Source organism: Megalobrama amblycephala, linkage group LG8 (assembly GCF_018812025.1).
Source record: "Megalobrama amblycephala isolate DHTTF-2021 linkage group LG8, ASM1881202v1, whole genome shotgun sequence".
Lineage (NCBI taxonomy): Eukaryota > Metazoa > Chordata > Actinopteri > Cypriniformes > Xenocyprididae > Megalobrama > Megalobrama amblycephala.
This window is the reverse complement of record NC_063051.1, coordinates 12,050,087-12,066,696: the sequence shown is the minus strand read 5'-3', so window position 1 is coordinate 12,066,696 and position 16,610 is coordinate 12,050,087. Positions and strand designations below refer to the sequence as shown.

The 16,610-nt window shown below is 38.3% G+C and overlaps 1 protein-coding gene across 4 annotated transcripts; it reads left to right on the top strand.

The window, feature by feature from the left end:
• Positions 1 to 952: 952 nt before the first annotated feature.
• On the top strand, positions 953 to 12,978 carry eif4bb (eukaryotic translation initiation factor 4Bb). Of its 4 annotated transcripts, none has more exons than XM_048199292.1 (15): positions 953 to 1,096; positions 3,911 to 4,051; positions 6,616 to 6,821; positions 6,945 to 7,061; positions 7,143 to 7,197; positions 7,288 to 7,440; positions 8,024 to 8,158; positions 8,612 to 8,737; positions 8,849 to 9,104; positions 9,313 to 9,386; positions 10,613 to 10,856; positions 10,960 to 10,988; positions 11,079 to 11,232; positions 12,284 to 12,356; positions 12,571 to 12,978. In XM_048199292.1, the coding sequence occupies exons 1-15, from the start codon at positions 1,084 to 1,086 to the stop codon at positions 12,646 to 12,648; spliced, it is 1,854 nt and encodes a 617-aa protein (XP_048055249.1). In that variant the 5' UTR covers positions 953 to 1,083; the 3' UTR covers positions 12,649 to 12,978. The 4 variants fall into 4 exon arrangements, with proteins under 4 accessions (XP_048055249.1, XP_048055248.1, XP_048055251.1 ...); XM_048199291.1 differs by lacking the exon at positions 953 to 1,096 and adding an exon at positions 1,795 to 1,843; XM_048199294.1 differs by lacking the exons at positions 953 to 1,096; positions 11,079 to 11,232 and adding an exon at positions 1,795 to 1,843.
• The last annotated feature ends 3,632 nt before the right edge of the window (positions 12,979 to 16,610 follow it).

The window sequence follows — 16,610 nt, the reverse complement described above, 5'->3', positions numbered from 1 at the left end:
CTGTATTATATAAATGACTAAATAAATGCTTTGCATCATCTGGCTTTTGTAATGACTTTTTCTGTTAAATATCACACCAACAGGAGGTGAAAGAAAGGTGTTTATATATCATGGTACAAACCACATGCTTGTGTATTGCTAGAACAAGGATGTACAGAAATAAAGTGATAAAATCATTGCTCAATACTCATCTAAAAAGGTGATAGAACATTAAAAATAATATTATCAGACTGTTATATTTCTATTAATTTTGTTCAAAGTTGCAAGTTGCAGTACCATCTGAGAGAGCCACATTGAGTTCCCACACAGAGAAATGCTAACCCATATTTTCTCTCCACAAATGTTAAGGAGTCATCCAGGCCTCTCAAAGATAAATCCACTGTACTCTGTGAAAGATCTGGGGTAGAGATGCAGAGACATGCAAAGAGATTCTTAGCAGAACAGTCCTGTTCCTCTAGCTTCAACAGCAGAGAACTGTGCTAGCAATGCCAAAGTCATAGGTTTGATTCTGAGGGAATGCATGAATGGTATACTTTCAATGTAATGTTAGTTGCTTTGGATAAAAGCATCTGTCAAAATGCAGAAATGTAGAAAAGACTTCTAGTAGCAACCTCAGAGGAGCCAACAAAAGCCCGTTTCCAACAAACAGTACAAGGGGAGGCCCAGAAAATCACCTGAATATCAGGGTGTGTAAATGGCCTACCTACTCCTCTTCTCATATATATTTTATATTACAGAACACACACATAAACCTTAAAGTAAAATGTTTTTTTGTAAAAAAAAAAAAAAAACATAACGAATTAAATAGGTTAAATAAGCCTATATAAAATTTTATATAATATTTATGCCATTTTATATCTCTAGGATTTCTGTTCAGTTTAATTATGCTGTCCAGATATGATTATTACCAGCTTTCACATCCTCATAAAGTGCAACTTCTAAAACATGTTCTCGTGTGGTTGTGAGTGAGGGTGTGATGTCCATAGACGTGTTTATTATAATGTCTATGGTGATGCCTGCCTGCCCCCGTGACAAATCCCTGACGCCTTCATCCGGGGCTCTTTCACCAGAACACTCTCCAACATGGCGGCGTCAGGTAAGAATAATGCGCACTCGTGCTCTGCCTACATTTGTAGGCTTCTTTACGAAACAGCTGTAAACAAGTTTAAATGATACTCTTGGGTTCAAGCGTAATGGTTATGGCATTCACTGTGTGTGATTTTCAAACCCGGCTCAGCTAAATCTGGTGGTAAAATACAATGAAAACATGGATTAGTTGTATTGGGAAAGCCTTATGCTCAAATGAATTAGCCAGTGTGCTAGCGGCCAAATCATGTGCCTCGTCTGTGTCGTTGTCGTCATGAGTTTTAGGACGGGACAAAATTTCGCAAACGGATGTTCGGGTGATTTAATGTACGTGGTAGTTTATAAGGTTAGTGCGCGGAAAGTGAAAATATTATGTTAAATGATAGTGCATAAAGTTCTGGATGGTGCTAATAACCCGTGTTTGCTGCGCATGCGCAGTATGTTCCATAGGAGGGACCTGAGGGCTCACCACGTGCACGGAGCCGTGGACGTTCTCCGCACTTTTTATTAGAGGAACGATTGTAACATTAGTGGTGGAGATTTCATCTTAGCGATTCGTTTTTTGTGTTCACAGATTCATTCAGTGCAGTTACATCGTTTCTCTTGTAGTTGGCGAGTGTCTTATTTCTGTCGAGTCATTTAATAATTTGCTAATTCTTTAAATGAATTAAAATCATCGAAGAATTCACGACCAAAACATCTCTTCTTACCTTATATTAATTGATGTGTCAAGATTTTGTCCAAACCATTTTAGACTGTAAGTTAACAAAACATGATTGGAACGTGAATTTGTTCACAAAATATGTTTCTTGAATGCTATTTCCAAGTCTTGTAATGTTGCATCTGAATGAACGACATATTTCAAATCAGTAGTAGCATCTAACACCAATGGTATCATAATTTGCGCTGTTTTTCTGGCTGGTTCAGTTAACATACGCACTTTATAGAGAAATAAACAGACGATGCGTATGTGAACAAGATCATTGGCTCTTTTAACTGTAAGGCGGGACTAGAGCTATCATATTGCAGCATGTTTGACATTACCATTCATTTTTATATGAATGAACCATCATCGCTCTTACAACATCCCTAGTGAGGCTCACTGAGTGTGTCTTATCTCACCTTTTCAGTTGTACATTGCATAGTGTCAACGTGTCTTTTGCACAAGTGTGATATTGCTCAATGAGTGGAGTGAAGCCTATTAGCATCTGTTCTAGGTTTAATGAAGGGTGTTGTAGAGGAACTGCTCTGCGAGTGTGGTAACATTTAAGGTAACTTTTAAGGCAAGCAGAGAAAGTGAGAAAACAAAATATCTTTTCAGTAAGCCTATCCATTTTTTGCATAATCATACTTTGTCTGTTATCTCTGTCACCATGTGGCCAAGCTATGATGGGAACATCAAAATATTTTTGTTACTCCGAATATTAAACTTTGCATGAAATGAAAATTCACCCTGTTTTCTAAATGCATGTTATTGGCCTTACTGTGAACAGTTCATCCATGCATGTCTCCTTTTTTGACCTTGTAATTCTTAATCAAATTTTCATAATTCTGATCTAATTTTCTGAAAAGAATGACTTGTCTGCTTAATCACTGCCCCTTTCTTACAATCGACCTCAAGCTTGCATTCAGATCGGCCTCCATCCAATAGAGTCTGGGAACGTGACGTCAGCAGCGCATTGCATTCTGGGACATTAGGTCACGGACAGTACAGTAGGGACTGGGAAATAGTGGAGGAAGATGTTAAAATTTATATTATACAGTTAAAAACATATTAGAATGATGAACGCTGGCTGTGTTATGAACTATCTGCATATACTGACCAGCGTGGAAAACGAATGTGAAATGGAGCGCCATTTTGTCCCATTTTCGGGACATTCTAAAAAGCTTAACGTGGCGTAATGTAAGCTTTGTCATTTGTATTTATTACAAATTCATAACTTCTGATCCGTTTGAATATGTACGTGCTCACGCCATGAATAATGTAAGAAAACGCATTTAGAACTGTCATTTGTGATGTAGCTCGTTGCGATCACTCTCCGTGTTCATAAAGCAACACCTCTGATTCATTGTTAAGCTTCTCTCTGTAAGAAATCATGTACTTATTCCATTTAGGTCCACTAAAACTTGGTGTAGCGATTCCACAATATAATTAATTTCAGAGCTGCATTACAGAGGATCATGCTGTTATGTTATCCCGTAATGCTTTAACATGAAAAAATCAGGGCGATATGATGATATGCTGTCTGAGATCAATCTATATTGTGTTTATTATTTTATCTGGCAGATATATCGGTGCCACTTAGTTATTAAAAACTGAAATAGAGAAATCTCTTTTGTCCTGTGTGTGGTCCGATAGAAGGCGTCAGTATGATTTCTATTTGTGTGTATATCGTGTCCTGGCCACACGACTGAGCGATCGAATGAACACAAGAGATTCAAATATTAGCCCATTCATTCTCAGCAAGTACAAGCAGCTCTTTCAAAAAATTAACGTAAATACAGTCGTTTTTTCATCTGGTGATTTGTATTTGTTGTCATTGTACGCTCCTGAGCGTGACCTAAAACATGGCGGCGACTACCCAGAATGCAACGCGCAGTGACGTAGTTTGCCAAGCTCTATCAGCAATCGTTGAATAGAACCAAGTCCATGCCTTGCTTTTTTCCCCTTTTTCAATAATCTTTCACTCAGATGAACGCCACAATATGGAAGAAAAGATCTGTCGCTACTTTAATTTCATTGTGACTTTAACATGCATAAATGTGTCAAATAATGAAATGGCTCAGTTTGGCATTCTCTTTGCATCTGTTATTCTTTCTTTAGCTAAGAAGAATAAGAAGAAGGGGAAGACCCTGACCCTGACTGATTTCCTTGCGAATGATAGCAGTGGCAGTGCACCCCCGAGTTACCCCAGCACAAAGACCACCAGCTGGGCAGATGAGACTGATGACTTGGATGGAGATGGTGAGTAAAGCCTGGAATGCATTACAGGACTTTTAAAATCTGAACTGACTCATTGCTAGGAGATGCATGACAAATGAAAACAATGTGTTTAAAATTGGCTCAAAATATCAAACATGTTTGATATCCTCAGACTGAATGGAATCATAGTCTGAAGTAGGGTTACACAATTTGGGGCAAAATCTGATAAAAATTGCGATTTAAAATTAGATAAAGAACATTCCAGGTTTGCTGTGCTTGTTTGTAGGGCTGCACAATTTGACCAAAATTGATTATATCAATATGATTATATGATAATAAAAATAAATATAGCTGCAAGCAACAATTAAGGGGCCAAGCACAAAGAAGGCATAATAAGTCATGCCAGCATGGCTGGAAGCATCAGACCAACTGCAACAATGAGCAGTTAAAGACATATTAAGGCAGGAATGCACCAAGTCGACGCCAACAAACTAGTGGCGGACTGCGGGGGTTGGCTCAAGTCGGCAGCGTCTGGGTCCAAAGTTGCCCTGACACACCAAACCAACGCTCGACGGCCAAGTAGCACGTCCTTTCTGTACCAGCAGGTGGCAGTAGCTGAACAGCCAATCAGAATGATCAGATGGCCTAACAGACCGACGAGCTCTGACGCCGATTCAACATATCGAATCGGCCGAAAAAAAGCCGAAGAGGACCAACTTCAGCCGACGGTGCGGAACACGCTGAGAAAACTTAGTCGGCCAATGAACAAAAACTGCCCAACGGCCGACCGTCAGCTTGGTGTGTTCCTGCCTTTAAGATGATTTTTGGCAAAATGGCTGATTGATTTAATAGTTTATCTCTTTCGGCCAATAGGTGGTGCTGTGGCCAGAGTAAGATGACAATGACACATGCAAAGTTTGGTGTCAAAATGCCAAAGTATTGCAGAGATAGAGCCTCGCAGTCATTTTGGTATCATGCCATTAACTTTGTTTCGTCTATTAACACGAAATCCATAACATTTTGCCGGCATGGTCTGAAAATGACACAATTCGATTTTGGTGAAAATCTGAGCAATGGTCTAGGATAGGGCTCATCAACTGGCGGCCCGCGGGCCAAATCCGGCTCGCCAATCATATTAATCTGGCCTGCGGGACGCCAATCTCCCTCCTCCTCTTTTCTTGGCGATGCGGCTAAATTTGGTTAGATATCGTGGCCGCAGTGGCGCATGCAGCTGTACGGCTATATACACATTGTTTGTACCATGTAGTGTTGCTTTCGTCAACGAAAATTATGACTAAATATCGTCGTCAACGAACCTTTATCACGTGACAAATGAGATGAGACGCAACGTAAATGCTGGTCATGTGACGATGACTATAATTAAATGTATAATGCAATATTGTTGACGAATAAAAACGAGACTAAATGTGGTTTACAAAATAAAAACTATGCTAAAATGTCTCTTCATTTTCATTAACCAAAACGAGACGAGACGAAATGTTATAACGTTATTTCATCTCGTTTAGTCGCGCTATTATTATTATTTTGCAGTATTTCTGTTTCCTGTGTCTCACTTCAGACTCGCATCAGGTCGCACTGCGCAGACGCAGGCGACGTCACTTCCTCTGACGTAGAGAAAGGGACGATATGTAGGGAAATATGTAGATTTCACGTGCTCATAACTTAATGAAAAATGCACAGATCATAAAATGCACATCATTATTTAAAGCAGATTCTTACGATTAAAATGAATCCAAAATCAACATAATATATTGAGTTGATCACAAGATATTACTCACAAAATGATTTAACATACTTGGCTAAAAACATGTATTTCATCTTTCCGGGATGCAGTGTGTATCCAATGTTCCCGGAACCATCCATGTTCGTTTTCCAACGTGGAATAACACAAAATAGGTATCATCTTAAAACTTAGAAACTCAGCTTTTTAATGCATCTAGCCATTTAGAAAAACTAATAACGAGTGCTGAGAAGTGCCTCTAAACTGGAGTTTACCGCCCGTGGGCGCCATCTAGCTGCGAAAAAATGAATAACACTTTATCGCCACAAAATTTGAGAAAGATGCAGCTCACATGTAGGAGAGCATCACCAAAAAAGAATTTCTCTGATCTTATTGCCTTCCTGAGTTATTCCATGTCAAATAAAAAAATTATAAAATGAAATATATATATATATATGTCCAAATGTAATTTATATTTTCTAAAAAGTGTTCTATCAAATGATACCTACCTTTTTGCCATGCTCTTCGTTGAATTTGTTCGCTTGTTATTTAAGATTGTGAAAATTGGAGCAACAGAGTTTGAAAAAGTAGGTTTTTCAAAAAATTCAAAATGGCGGAATAATTTCCATGATGGAAATGACGTCATAGGGTGCAATTGAATTGTCTTGAGCTGAGGAATCGGAGGGAAATTTTTTGGAAGAGTTTGTGTGAAGCAGCATTTACTGTGAACCAAGCCACTCTGAGACGCTGCAAACACGCAGCGTATATATTTAATCAAATCTCAGCAAATCACCAGTGCATTTTGGGATCCAGTCAATTAAAATCATATTCTGTGGTGATCAAATCCCATTCTCCTTCTCTTTAGTCTCAACTTCCTGGCATACTGTGGAGGATTCATATCGAGCTCCTCCCATTGATCGCTCCATCCTGCCTACTGCGCCTCGTGCAGCACGGGAGCCAAACATTGACCGTTCTCGGCTGCCACGCGGCCCGCCCTACACTGCCTTCCTCGGTAACCTTCCCTACGATGTCAGTGAGGAATCCATCAAAGACTTCTTCAGGGGACTTGCGGTCAGTGGAAACATTGCATGCATGTTTAAAAATGGGATGTCTAGATAATACGCTTATATTTTAAGTCTTGCTTGCAGGAAATATCACTCTCAGCTGCTTGACATCTTTTGTGTATATTTTCAGATCAGTGCGGTGCGTTTGCCGCGGGAGCCTAATAACCCAGAAAGACTTAAAGGTTTTGGTTATGCTGAATTTGATGATGTTGACTCAATCTTGCGTGCTCTCAGTCTAAATGAGGAGGTAGGTCAACAATAAAATACTGACCTTAGTGCATTGCTGTTGTTTTCTGTTTTGAATTAATGTTGCTTTAAATCTGTGTAGAATCTTGGGAACAGGCGGATCCGTGTGGATATTGCAGATCAGTCCAATGACAAAGGTGAACTGATGATTTACAAACTCTTTCACATTGTCTTTACCTATGTGAAAGTGTTTTTCTTGATTAAATTTAACATCATATTTCCTCCAGAGAGGGATGGTGGATCAATGTCAGGGCGAGACCGGGATAGAGATCGTGGTCGTGGGATGGATGGTGGCCCTGATAAGACGGATTCTGATTGGAGGGCACGGCCAAGTGGAGAGCAAGATGATGGACCACGCAAAGACGACGGATATGGAGACAGTCAGTTAAACAAATGTTAATTGTATATCGTGCTTAAACAGAATATTTTGCATATATTATATTTCAGAATGTCTACTATTAACTGAAATTAAAGTATTTATAACATTAAAAGTAGAGCTGCATGATTACTCAAAATAAAATGCTTTTGGATATAGCTTAATGCGACTGTCAAATCACAAATATTTAATTAAGTATACTGCAATTTAATTATGTACATGTATGTAAATACATGTCAAATATGTAATGTGTATGTAATAATACAAAAAAAATTTAAGTCTCTTGTCTACAAAAATGAAGCTTTGAGGGCTCCCTGTGGTTTTCCACCAAAATAAAAGCTCAATGGTTTAAGTTTAGAAAATAAAGAAATTAAGACAACATAAATATTGGTATTCTATTTGTACTGTAAAAATATTTTATTTATTTTTCTTAAATATTTTTTACAGGGAAATATTAGTAATATTTCTTATTTTGTAAAATTTTGGTATATTCAAGGTTAAATATAGATCAGTTTAAACCAGGTTTGACTGTTAACATACAGTTGTTTGTACTACTTTTTGTAATGCCTTGTGTTTTCTTTTTGCAGGGTCACGTGATCGCTATGAGTCGGACCGTTTCAGAGATGCTCCCAGGCGTGATGATCGTTTTGACAGCGGTCGAGATCGCTTTAGTGGTAGAGATCGCTACGATGACCGAGGTAGCAGAGACTACGATCGTGGAGGTTGGTGGAGTTTCTTTTAGTGGACTTTCTTATATGATGCTCAAAAATGGTAGTGCAAGTTAAAGGAATAGTAAAAAATGAAAATTTACTCACCTTCAAGTAGTTACAAACCTGTATGAATTTCTTTCTTCTGCTGAACACAAAAGAAGATATTTTGAAGAATGTCAGTAACCAAACAGTTGATGGGGTCCCATTGACTTTACCTACCGTGGAAGTCAATGGGGTCCATCAACTGTTTGGTTACCCATATTCATCAAAATATATTCTTTTGTGTTCTGCAGAAGAAATAAGTTCATACAGGTTTGGAACAATTTAAGAGTGAGTAAATGATGATAGAATTTTAATTTTTGAGTGAACTATCCCTTTAATTTCTCTTTGAGTTCTTGAATGTTTGGTGTGTACATTTATTGCAGTTTCTTTTTAAGTAATGCTATGGTCATATGATTGTCTTAGGTTATGACTCGCGTGGTGGAGGTCGACGAGGATTCAGCAGTGGCTTCAGACGAGACTATGAAGGAGATCGCTACGGAGATCGAGAAGAGCGTTCAGACAGGAGGGATGATGGAAGAGAAGAGAGGGGTACATAATGAGACCATGCTAATGGAGAAATTACACATGTCAGCTTTAAAGATACAAATTTTATATCAGAAACATTGTCCTATTCTAATCGTATGAGATTTTCCATTCTAGCCCCTCCACAGAGGCCCAAGTTAAACCTGAAGCCACGGAGTATCCCAAAAGAGGAGGAACAGAGTGGAAGCTTGTCCCCCCAGAGCAGCACGACAAATTCCAGCAGGACTTCCTCTATATTTGGGGCAGCCAAACCTGTGGACACGGCTGCCAAGGAAAGAGAGGTGGAGGAGAGGCTGAAGAAAGAACAAGAACGACTCCAGAAACAGATGGAGGAGGACAAGAACAGGGCCTCAGAGAGACGGCCACGAGACCGGTGAGAAGGGGGAAATAGATGGGTTGATATGAAACTTGGGTGCTCACCAGCAAACCACACTGTTGTCTACTTGGAAAGGTGGTTAGTGGTGTGAAAATCTTGAGGGGATGAAATGGAATACATCTGAAGTCTCTAAAAAAGTAACATTTAAATAGTGATGAATGAGTTATTAGAGAATTTTAGATGTTGAGTTTCTCTTTTTCTTCAGAGACCCAAGTTGGAGAAGTGAAGAGCCATACAAAGAGAGGCAACGCACAGGAAGTGGATCCTCACAACCTAAAGGTAATACATTTCTGTTCTTAGCAGAGACCTTATCAAAGCATAATTAGACATGTTTTCTTGAAGTACTATTAATTGCTCAAATTAATGCTAAAATAAATATAAAGATAATAAAAAAAAATAAAAAAAAACATTTGTGAAAGAATGGGTCGCTCTCAGGAGCTCAGTGAATTCAAGCGTGGTACCGTGATAGGTTGCCACCTGTGCAATAAGTCTGTTCGTGAAAATTCCTCACTACTAAATATTCCACGGTCAACTGTTAGTGGTACAACAGTTAGTGAGCCAATTGCTGCAGACCTCCAAACTTCATGTGGCCTTCAGATTAGCTCAAGAACAGTGCGTAGAGAGCTTCATGGAATGGGTTTCCATGGCCGAGCAGCTGCATCCAAGCCTTACATCACCAAGTGCAATGCAAAGCGTCGGATGCAGTAGTGTAAAGCACACTGCCACTGGACTCTAGAGCAGTGTAGACATGTTCTCTGGAGTGACGAATCACGCTTCTCTGTCTGGCAATCCGATGGACGAGTCTGGGTTTGGTGGTTGCCAGGAGAACGGTACTTGCCTGACTGCATTGTGCCAAGTGTAAAGTTTGGTGGAGGGGGATTATGGTGTGGGGTTGTTTTTTCAGGGGTTGGGCTTGGCCCCTTAGTTCCAGTGAAAGGAACTCTTAATGCTTCAGCATACCAAGACATTTTGGACAATTCCATGCTCCCAACTTTGTGGGAACAGTTTGTGGGGATGGCCCCTTCCTGTTCAAACATGACTGCGCACCAGTGCACAAAGCAAGGTCCATAAAGACATGGATGAGTGAGTTTGGTGTGGAGGAGCTTGACTGGCCTGCACAGAGTCCTGACCTCAACCCGATAGAACACCTTTGGGATGAATTAGAGCGGAGACTGCGAGCCAGGCCTTCTCGTCCAACATCAGTGCCTGACCTAACAAATGCGCTTCTAGAAGAATGGTCAAAAATTCCCATAAACACACTTTTAAACCTTGTGGAAAGCCTTCCCAGAAGAGTTGAAGCTATAATAGCTGCAAAGGGTGGGCCAACTCCTTATTAAACCCTACGGATTAAGAATGGGATGTCATTGAAGTTCATGTGCACGTAAAGGCAGGCGTTCCAAAACTCAAGTAATACTAAAATAACACTGGTTTGAAGATGTCAATAATAACAGGAAATTTCAGGAAAAATCCAGTAGTTAAGAGATTTCTGTATCTGTGATGTTCAGGATCTAGGTCTCAAGATGGTGAACATTCAGAGAATGAAGTCTTCAGTGGCCAGGAGGATGAGCCGATCTCTCCTGCATGTCAATCACCCTCTTCCAATCAGGGAGGGCTCCCACTGAAAGTAATGCCAGCCCCTCCCCCTAAAGAAAATGCCTGGGCCAAACGCAGCACAGGGGGAAGTGCCAATGAGAAGGAAGGACCACCCTCAGCTGCCCCTAGCATCAGAAGTGCTCCCAAGCCTAACAGGTGTGATTTCTCTTACAAGTTATGGAAATATAAAATGCATAATGATGAAGCACAAGTAACAGTCATGTGCTTTTTGTCTCTCTCTATGTCATTGTTTCTCTAGGTCACCAGAGGAGACTGTGTTGGACAAGGGTAAAAGTCTCCACGATAACATTTCAGCAGATGGGCAAGAACCTTTGAATATATACAGTTTTCTCACTTGTCTGTTGTTCTGTTTGCTAGATGAAAACCGGGTTGATGGGGTTCGAAGGGATAAAGTTATGCCTCAGGGAAGAGGAGGAGGAGGAGGAGGAGGAGGAATTGGGAGAGGAGGAGGGGGGCGGGGACGAGGGGTTGACTGCCCAAACAAAGACAAACGGAGAGAACCCGCAGACAGGTGAGGCAGTCTTCATTAAAGGAATAGTTCACCCAAAAATGAAAATTATCCCATTATCTCCTGGGAAGAGCCAGGATATTATTTAATATAACTCTGATAGTATTCAGCTAAAAGAAGAAAGTCATATACTCCTAGGATGGCTTGAGGGTGAGTAAATCATGGGATAATTTTCATTTTTGGGGTAACTATTCCTTTAATGTGAGTTTGTCACGCACTGTATACATTCAAATGACTGCATAGAAGGGCTCTACGATTAATCGAAATTGAGTTTCAAATATTGGCTTCTAATGATTATGAAAATATGAAAATTGAGATAAAACGATTATTTTACCCCATTTAGTCCATTTTCAGCGGTGCTCTTTCACTCCTTAAAAGCCCAAAACGTAGTGTGTAAATCAGTAAAATCACGTGAGTTTCGCAAAATGGGATGTGCTTGATATTAAAATGAGTTATTAAAAGTGCAATAGAGAACTCGGCCCTGTTCCTCAAGGAGCTTTCTGTGCACTAACTCCAAGGCAGAGCGGAACATGGACAAACAAAGTGATCTTTGAGCTTCGTCTGCACACTTAAATGGTCAGATACATGCAGAAATGTCAAAATGCTGGGCTTGGCGAGTATTCGATTTGAGACTGTAAGAAAAAAATGTTATTTGCTGAAAAACTGGTGTGTGTTGATGCATCTTTATATTCGTTCATCACAAACTGCAACAAAACTATATTAATTTAATTTTTTTAATTTTCATTTTCAGTGTTAGGAGATGTGATCCCATTTTATAATGAACAGATTTTATTTAGGCTTTCTGTTAGGGGGAAATATAATAATAATTAATAGATGCCTTTTGAAATATGCCCCCCGCCCCCCTTTTTTTTTTTTTTTTTTTTTTGAGGTCAACAGCCCTAGTCCTTATTCTTTCTTTGTATAGAAAAGAGCAGCTTAGTCTTTTTTTGTGTTGCATGAAGGAAAAAAATGGATTTGTAACAAGTTTAAGATGACTAAATTTTAGCTTTTGAGTGAACTATTCTTAAACTCTTTCATGTATTTTAATTGACAGGAAGGAGGTCAGACGGGACAAAGATCCCAGAATAGCCTCAGAACCAAAGAAATATGAAGAGAGTGCACCTCCTGTGAGTACCTCACCTGGTCCTGACCCCTCAATGAGTTTTTTTCTTGAAGCATTATCAATGTAGGCTACATTGCAAGAACAATTAGACCCCAAAGATGAATGATTATAGAAACTACAAATCAGTGGTGGTGTTCAGTCCAATCTCGTGTAGAGCTTTGGGATTAACTTGTTTATCACAAACGTCGAGGTCATAAAATTTATTTTTGTCCCTACAGCAATTTAGCTCAGCGAGTAAGTATGCTGCCCTACTAATGGATGGAGACCAGGGAGAAGATGAAGGTGGAGAGGAATGAACAATTAGGAAGGATCGACTAACTACAGAAACGCAGAATGGAAGAAAGAGCAACTGAATGATCAAATAAGGGATGAATTAGAATTCCTTCATGATGATGGAGTGGCGTAGCTTAAGGGGATGATGGCTAAGGTACCCACAATGCTGTTCTGTGTCACGTTTATGGAAATGTATACAAGTATTCCCAAAACTGGTCCATTTTAATTAAAAAATAAAATAAAAACAAATCAGTGCAGTAAGTAGATAAATGCATTCATGTAGACATTTAAAAATCATTGTTAACTTGAAAGTCATTGTTATAAATAAAAAAAAGTATGTAAAATACTATAAATTGCCTCGGAATACTTTCTTTGATTTAATTCAGTCAGCATTTGCATATTTTTCATAAATTTGATTTAACTGTTCACTCATTGCTCTGTATTGTGTTGTAATGCCATAAACAATGTTTTTTTTTTTTTTTTTTTTTTTTTTGAAAAGGGCGTATGCATCTAATCTTCCACTGAAGAGTTCATGGTTAGCAAAAACACCCTCAGAACTGAGGCGTAGGCAGCAGGATAGGCTTTCCACTCAAATCCTCTTAATGCCTCACACTGAAACTCAAGGTTTCTGCTATCTTTTGTTCATTAGTTCATCTCAAACCTGCATAGCATTATTTTCTCAAAAGGCAAGGTTAGTGAACTCTCTCAAAGTGCTCTCAAACCAATGTAATGAGGCTGTGCAGATCCTCCCAGTCTCTTGGTGATTGAGTATTGAAATAAGATGTCCAAGACGCTTAATGCTTTTCCTTCCTGAGCACTATATTATTTTTTAACTGATCGTAAAGGTCTGACTGCATGACAATCCACAGTTGGACTGCAGTGCTTGCATGTGTGGCACAAGAAAACTAGTTTGGTTATGTTTTTGAGCCACTTGCTCTTAAGATTCGAAAGATTTTGAGCTATGTGTGTTTCTCAAGGTGTCTTTCACCTGCTTTTATTGGATGGGTTTTATGGCCCATTCTAGGGTGGGATCTTTGTTGCAATGCTTGTTGCATTCTTTGTGTGGTCATATTGTGCTGTTGTCCATGTTTTCCCAGCTGCCCTAACTGAACCTCTCTTGCCTGTAACCAGATTTAAGGGCTGTTTTAGCTTCACACAGCTACTGCGATTTTTCTTTTTATTGGCAGAGAAAAAGAGTTGTCTGGTCTGGCATTTTTTCATAATATCCTTCATACTCAGATGGACAATCTTGTTGCAATCTCTTCTATGAGTGTGTTGCCAATGTGTCCACACATGGAAATAGCTCAACTCTCTGGTCCTGTTATAAATTAGTTAATGAGTGCAATGTGTTTGTCATTGTGATGGCTTTTATAACTGTTTTCTGCCATTGTTTTGTTTTTGTTTTTTAGAGTTGAACATAATATTCACTTAGTTTCAAGCTTTTTTTTTTTTTTTTTTTAAAGAACTATAATTTAGCCTACTGTTTCCAGTACATTTATGGAAATCTATCAGATAAAGATTAATTACAACTCATTCACAACTATAACTGTATTTGCATTCCAACGACATTGTTCTTCTTTTTCGTTATCCTATTTGTGATGTGGACCCACCTATTTTTATAGATTTCGAACTATTATTAAAACTGTACGGTTATAGCTATAGTTTTTGGTGTGAACGGTCATTAATTGACTGTTTTTAGTTATAAAAACGTGCAGTTAGGGTAATTATTCAGATAATAATTTATTAGGACTCATTCTCACCAAAAATTATGATTGCTATTTCAGCGCCCACACCGATGTACGATAACTGCCGCTTTAAATGAGTGGATTCTGGTTGGCTGTCAATGTTTTAATAATTCATAATCTTTTAAAACAAATATTCCTCTGTGATGTTGATTGGTAATTTATATTTGGATACAATTTCCAACACAATTTCCAAGTGATTGCTTCAAGAAAAACCTGGCTGTACAAGACAAAAAGCAGAATCAAGGTATAGGAGACTGCAACGTGTGTGTTTTCAGCCTTTAGTGACAGGTGCTGCACTTTGTGTGTTTAGTGTTGTTTTCTGCTGTGTCAGGTGCATGTATGTGTTGTTTCTGTTGTCTGTCGAATGGCAGATGGTGCTAACTGGTGGTCTCTGGACACAGAACCTACTGAAGCGACCTTTGTATTGGTAGTTCACAAATAAGTTTTTGGCAAATGGTCAAGGTTGTTTTTTTTTGTTTTTTTTTAGTTTTCAATCATAAGATGAGCTCAAAAGAACTTTATGACCTCATATTGTGATGTTTTTAATTATATAATACAGGTGCATCTCAATAAATTAGAATATCATGAAAGTTTTTTTTTCCTGTAATTTAATTAAAAAAGTAAAACTTAAATATATTCTAGATTTATTAGACAAGGTAAAATATTTCCAGACTTTTTTGTTTTCATTTTGATTATAGCTTGCTATTCATCAAAATAAAAAAATCAGTATTTTCAATTTTATTAGAATATTTAATTTCAAGTTCTATTAAGTTACCATTCTCAGCATTCATTCCCAACAGCAGTCATGGGGAAGTCTGCTGACTTGACGGTTGTCCAGAAGATGATCATCAAGACCCTCTACAATGAGAGTAAGCCACAGAGGGTCATTGCTGAAAGAGCTGGCTGTTCGCAGAGTGCTGCGCCAAAGAATATTCATGGAAAGTTGACTGGAAGGAAAAAAGTGTGGTAGGAAAAGGTGTACAAGTGTAAGGAATGACCGCAGGCTTGAAGATTGTCAGACGAAGCCGATTTAAGAACTTAGGATAGCTTCAAAAGGAGTGGACTGAAGCTGGAGTCAGTGCATCAAGAGCCACCACACACAGATGTCTTCTGTTTTTGTTAAATGTGAGCCAAAATCATCACAATTAAAAGAACCAAAGACTTAAAGTACTTAAGTCTGTGTGCACTGAATTTATTTAATACACAAGTTCCACAATTTGAGTTGAATTACTGGACTAAATGAACTTTTCCACAACATTCTAATTTATTGAGATGCACCTGTGTATGTGCAGTGCTGGGTAGATTACTTACAAATTGTAGTCGGTTACTTATTCCAAATTACATGACAAAAATGATAGTAATGTCACGTGTAACGTAATCCATTACATTACGCATTTAAGCTAAAATAACTTTTTGATTACTTTTAAATTACTTTAAACTCGTTTCACATTGAATTGAACAGGATAATATTGTACCATATTGATATAAAAATACAAAGAGAAACATATATTTCATTCTTTATCAGCAACATAAAGTGCATTAAACATTACATTATGTCAGGGTTTTCCAAACGGTTCGTGAAGGAACTGCAGGGGGTTTGTGAGTTTAAAAGTGCAATGTGTAAGGGGTCCCCCCTCCATGTCAAGTCGCCATTATGCGCTACAGAGTGCGTTTAGTCACTGTTCTTCTAAATCATTCGTGTTTTTAGATGCAGCTTGCATCCTCACTATGTTGAATACACACGTAGTAGTAGAAGTAGCTTAGTCATCGCCTGGTTTATTAGACGCAGAGACAGTTCTTTGTTAGAAGTAAGAGAAAACCTCATTGCAATTTACACATTGCACCTTTTAAAGAAAAGCTAATAATTAAATAAATCATAATCTACAATTGAATTAAAATATTTAAAATAATAAATTCTAATAAAAATGTGTTTGAAAGAAAAAAGCATTTTAAAGACATCAAACAATCCATGGTTAAATGACTTAAGTGATAATTCAAACAATTGAGTTCATCAGGAATTGATTGATTTTATTTTACACAATTAATTTAAATGCAGGACAAAATTAATTTAGCACTGCAGGACACATGTCTAGCCACATACTGTACTGTAATGACACTATGAATACTCTTAACATAAAAATGATTAATGTAAATTATTTAAAATTGTAATAATTTATACTTTGTTTTTGACACACAAACTTCAATATTCAATGTCTTTCTACATTTTGAGAAAAGTAAAA